This window comes from Leptinotarsa decemlineata, unplaced genomic scaffold (genome assembly GCF_025532065.1).
Source record: "Leptinotarsa decemlineata unplaced genomic scaffold, Ldec_3_MD MMD2_tig00000882_RagTag_RagTag, whole genome shotgun sequence".
NCBI classification, from domain to species: Eukaryota; Metazoa; Arthropoda; class Insecta; order Coleoptera; family Chrysomelidae; genus Leptinotarsa; species Leptinotarsa decemlineata.
In genome coordinates, this window is record NW_027412556.1 from 5,320,328 (window position 1) to 5,325,597 (window position 5,270).

General features: G+C 37.6%; 1 protein-coding gene across 1 annotated transcript; it reads right to left on the minus strand.

Annotated features, from left to right (window-relative positions):
* Positions 1-1,546: 1,546 nt before the first annotated feature.
* LOC111508666 (uncharacterized) lies at positions 1,547-4,469 on the minus strand. The gene is made up of 2 exons (XM_023164246.2): positions 3,928-4,469; positions 1,547-1,855 (listed from the first exon to the last, which is right to left on the minus strand). The coding sequence occupies exons 1-2, from the start codon at positions 4,181-4,183 to the stop codon at positions 1,656-1,658; spliced, it is 456 nt and encodes a 151-aa protein (XP_023020014.1). The 5' UTR covers positions 4,184-4,469; the 3' UTR covers positions 1,547-1,655.
* Positions 4,470-5,270: the final 801 nt, after the last annotated feature.

The window sequence follows — 5,270 nt, forward strand, 5'->3', positions numbered from 1 at the left end:
AATGAGTATAGTCGGCAAGATTGTAATTATATCGGTCGACATGAGTCAACCTCACCTCCTATCGAATTGCAAACAAATAGGTAGGTAATATTCATTGTTCAAGTAAACACAGTCACGGGTAGCAGGGAGTATATGCCTGCTTTTCTCTGTCATAGTGCCGCATGGACATGTAACTAATAATGATCTTTAAAAAATGTGGTAGAACTGACCGTTACTTGATGAAAATTCGTTATAATGTATTCAAAAAACACTTCAATGATGGATTTACACTTGACAGTTTACAAAACCGCGACACGTGTTTGGCTATACAACACGAGGGGCTATGAAAAGTTCCTGACTGCAACATGAAGATAGCTGTGAATAAAAGCTAGTGAATTTCGTTGTTCAACTGTTGACAGTTACTATCCAAAGTTTCAGCCATTTTGGACGGGCAATTGTTATGTAACAGTCGTTTCAGTGAGTTGATGTGAGTGTTTTCATGAAAATGGACAAAATCGAGGATCGAGCTGTCATTGAATATTTGTTTTCGAAAGGCAAACGTGACCGTAAGAATTTGGAAACGATGAACGTTCGAGACGTCAAAAAACTGCTTCAACTACCGACGAAAACATCGCCAAAGTTCAATAAATGGTGCTAGATGATCGCAGAATTAAAGTGAGAGAGATAGCAGAGGTTATGAACATGTCAAAAGAACGTGTGTGTCATCTGTCAAATCAACATTCAGGCACGTTAGACCAAATCCGATTAACTACTGTAGATGTACTGTAGACCAAAAACCTGTTAGAATGAACATTTCCCACGCCCTGTTGGCGATGTTTGGGCCCAATAAATCCTAGTTTTGGCGCCAATTAATCACTGTAGATCAAACTTGGATTCACCATTATACGCCCGAAACCAAAATACAGTCCAAACAGTGGACTGCAAAGGAGAAATCTGCTCCAAAAAAGCAAAAACTGTTTTTCGGCTGGAAAAATCATGGAGTTATCTAAATCAATTATCCTCAAAAACGAAAAACCATTACGGGAGCATGAAACGCATAATTACTTGACGGGAGGGCGCGCTAGCATTATCAACCAATGACCAATCCCCAAAACGTGGGGTAAGTGATCACTTGGTCCGACAAGCATGTGCACCGAGCAGACGCAATGAGCCACGAATGGCAGCCTTCTGCATTCGCTTGGCCGGAATGTCGGCCTTTGTGCGGCAAACCGGCATGATTTTGAGATTAGAGAGTAGAGAGAGCATCATTGCATCATAATTATCCAAAGGGTGAACTGGTCGGGCCCTACTCCCGAAGCTCCGACACATTCGGGAGCGTAAATGGGTTAAGTGATCACTGGGTCCGACAATCCTGTGCCCTGAGCAGACGCAGCAAAGAACGATAGCCTTCTGAATTTGTCCGGAAAATATATCAGAAATTATTATTATCATCATTACTATCAAGAAATATTCGAATTTACATTTTGTGGTCAGAATGAATATAATTTTTGACTGAATGAAATGATTGATTCTACTGAAATTATCAGGTACAACGCATCAAAAATTTGCTGTGATGAAATGATTGAAAGAAAAATCAAATAGCGGAAATAATTTATTAGGAACTAGAAATTGCAACGTTTATTACTCCAAGTGTCTTAATATATGTATATATATTCTTATTCCAGTTCCATTTCGCCCTCTGCTCTTCCTAATCTAGGAGCAAACATGGCCCTGCCTAATCTAGGAGCGAACATAGAACGCCCCAGTCTAGGAGCAAACATGGATCTCTCGACGACTTCAGTTAAATCTGCTTCGTTGATGCCATCTGGAGACTCCTTGCTAAACTTGGGATTGTAATTCACAATATGTCCCCGACCTGTAAAAATAAAAATTATTAGAAAAATCAAAAGAAAACACCCTGTAGACCTATTTGACGTTCTTTGAAATCAAATTCGAGCGAGTAGCGAAAAACGAAAATATACTACGCAAAACCACACGAGGATAAGCCGATGCAAAGGGTCTTCTTCAATAGCAAAGTCGTGTGCTTCAATTTCGAAGCACCCAACTTTACCTTTGTCGGGTCCAGTGGGCTAAAGTCGGAAAATGAGGAGTTCAACACATTGGTTTGCTGTAACCGAGTGATAGATAAAGAGATTCCTGACACTAGATGCGGGACCTGCTGCGATGTACCCGAGATCCTCATGCATTTGCTGTTAGCATCTTCAGTATACGTGGCCGCAGCCTAAACTCATCGACACAACTCGGAATCTCGAGTGTTATAATCATTTAAGGCACTCCTACGATGTTGACCAGACACCAGTGTTGTACTACGTTCCAGAGAGATGCTGGAACCACTCATTTTCCACCATCAGGCACATACATGCCATGGGTGTGATGTAATCTTCTTCGACGATATTTGTCGTAGAGTTTTCCCCTCCAGATGGTTCGATTTTTGTCCGGGAAAAGAACGCTTGATAGAATGGTTGTTCAACAATTGGTAAATATTCAAATGGAGAAACACATCTATACAGATGGCAAAATATTTCATTTTTGTTGGAATAGCTAATGGAAACGATTAGCTGCGACAAATCATTCAAGTCGTAGAGAAATCAGTAGATTCTGGAGTCGTTGTTGAGGAAAAATTGCATCTGTGAAACTCAACCAGAGTCATCGTAATTTCAAAATATCAAATATTTAAACTGAAACTAGTATCCACTGAAAAAACAATAAATTCTGGGGTGAATTTATTCTGTATTGAAATCGAATTCAGTTCTAAGAAGTTTCAAAAATATATCGAAGATCTATATACAGGGTGTTTCTTTACTACGCTACGAGAGGGTGATTCGTTACGTCGTTTCAAGAAAAAAGTTTCTTTGATCATATGTCCGGAGTTGCTTCATTTGTAAGATACAAGGTGTTGAAGTTAAAAAAACAACGGGATTTATAAAGTAATCATAAATATCCTTACACCGATTTGGTTGGAATATGCTACAGTTATTTGAAATAGCAAGGAAGTTTTTTTAGAACTGTCCATACGGTTTTTAGGCTAACTTCCAGCTGCAGTGCAATCTTCCTGGTTCTTTTTGAAGGATCTTCTTCTGTCGCATCAAGTATAGTTCCTTTTAGTTCAGCCGTTGTTACAGTTTCTGGTCTTCCACCACCTGTATTATTATCAAAACTTCCAGTTTCACATAATTTTGCATATAGCGTTCTAAAGGTTTAGCACATGGAATTACTGTGTCAAGATATCTGTCCTGGTAAATTCTCCGTGCTTCTTCCTCATTTCCACTTGCTATTCCATAAATAAAGTACATGTCAGCCATTCCAGCATTAGTGAAATTATTGGTGATGGAATTACTGTTAATTGACAACTGTGACTTTCACTGATATGACAACACTATCTCTGTCAGCTGGTCTCCAAAGCAGGTGTTCATGATATGCTTCGAAAAGGAAGCTAGATATGAAGAAAATACAAGCGATGAAAAGGTTGTATTTTCAGTTGATCAATCTAAAAAACTTTTTCCCCAATATTTTTGGCTGTGATGCCTACTCAGACTCCACTGGACCTAATGATTTCCATCTAGTTTGGGCTAAATAAGCGCAAATATCAACCAAATCGATGTAACAATATTAACAAATACCGTTTTTTCTAAACCTCAACGCCTTGTATTTCAGAAACAAAGCAACTCCGGATATATGTTCATGATACCTTTTTTTTAAACGACCTAACGAATCACCCTTTGAAGTTTCGTATGGTTGTTAGGAAACAAACTGTATTTATTTTTTCTCAGTCGAATATTGAAAATATGTTGACATGAGAAATTACGTTGGTGGTGGTTGTGCAAAAACTAACTACCACTAAAAATCTGTTTGGAAAACGTTTAGAATTATGAAGAAACTTGTCACACTGGAGGATATATTCTACATATTAATTATAAGTTTATTTACCATGATTGAACAGCATAATCGTCCATGGGCTTTTCCTGATGAAATCCAGAAGTTCTTCAACATTCTCATTATCAGCATTTTCGTAGGATTCGTCGATAAGGTTTCTCTTCCTCCTACCAATCCGGGGTCCGAACCAGAAAGGCGAATATTTGGCTGCCTCGTCTTTCCTTTTTTCATCGACTTCGGCACTCGCTACACTTTTGAAGTACAAAATAATAAAAATAGCGGCAAAGGTAAAGACTGATAACTTCGACATGGGTGATGACTTACTGGAACACACGACTGCAAGAACAATGGATTGCTAGGGATTCATTCGAGTTTATATAGCTGGTCCTGGAATTCTAACAAATAGCGCGTCGTCACAGGGTGGACGCCACAAATAACAACCCCTGCTGAGTTATAAATTTGAATTTGAGACTCGGAGATTGAGGTGAATACCAATCGCGATTTATTCGAGTCTTAGGTAAACATATCAGGTGGGTATGTTGTGAATATGTGATTTATAAGGGAGAGAAAATAATAATGAATATTGTGAATGTGTACAAAATGGGCCAAACACTTATAGTTATATGGAAACTAATCGCTGTATCTGAGAGTCAAATTTTATGACAAGCCTAATGGTGAAAAAACCGCATATCGATATATCTCATCTTTTCTGAGTTACAGCATGTTTTTCGAAAATGTACATTTTCAAAAAGTTTCTGTAACTTTCTTCGTGTCAAAAATTTCTTGTTTCTATGAAAAAAAGCGATTTATTTCCAACAGGAGTACCCAGTTACAGGAAATGCTATTATTACAGAGTATATATGGAATAAATATTAAAAATAATGGAATATAGAAATGTATAAAAGTAAATGCTTAAACAAAGTATGTATAAAATATTCGTATAGGTAGAATTTCAAAGAGGAATGAAAAATTGAGTATATAACACAAAAAGTAACAAATCATGCAATGTTACAGTACTAACACAAAAGCTATTTATAGTGTTATTACAAGTGATTATGGATACAAGATACCAAGGCGTTCAGAGAGTCGAAATGAATATCGCAGTGTTCACAGATTATATTGAAGCTACTGCACATAAAATTCAATGGTGATCGTAGCACAATATTTGTGCGTGATGCTTCGCAATAGAATTTCAAATTGTGTCGACCTTCACTTTTTGGTACTAAGAAATATATCTCGGGTAAAAAAACCGTACTGTCAATATTGTTGTTGAGTAATTTATGCAGGAATTTTATACCAAGGATATCTCTCCTATTTTCCAAAGATGTCATATCAAATCGTGTCAACAATATGTTATGATCGATGCCTCTCATGGGGTATTGACCATCAACTTTAGA

Coding starts and splice junctions, on each gene's coding strand:
- LOC111508666 (XM_023164246.2), bottom strand. CDS start 4,183: ATGTCGAAGTTATCAGTCTTTACCTTTGCCGCTATTTTTATTATTTTG. Junction 1,856..3,927: donor GATTATGCTGTTCAATCATG/GTAAATAAACTT, acceptor TTATTTTTACAG/GTCGGGGACATATTGTGAAT.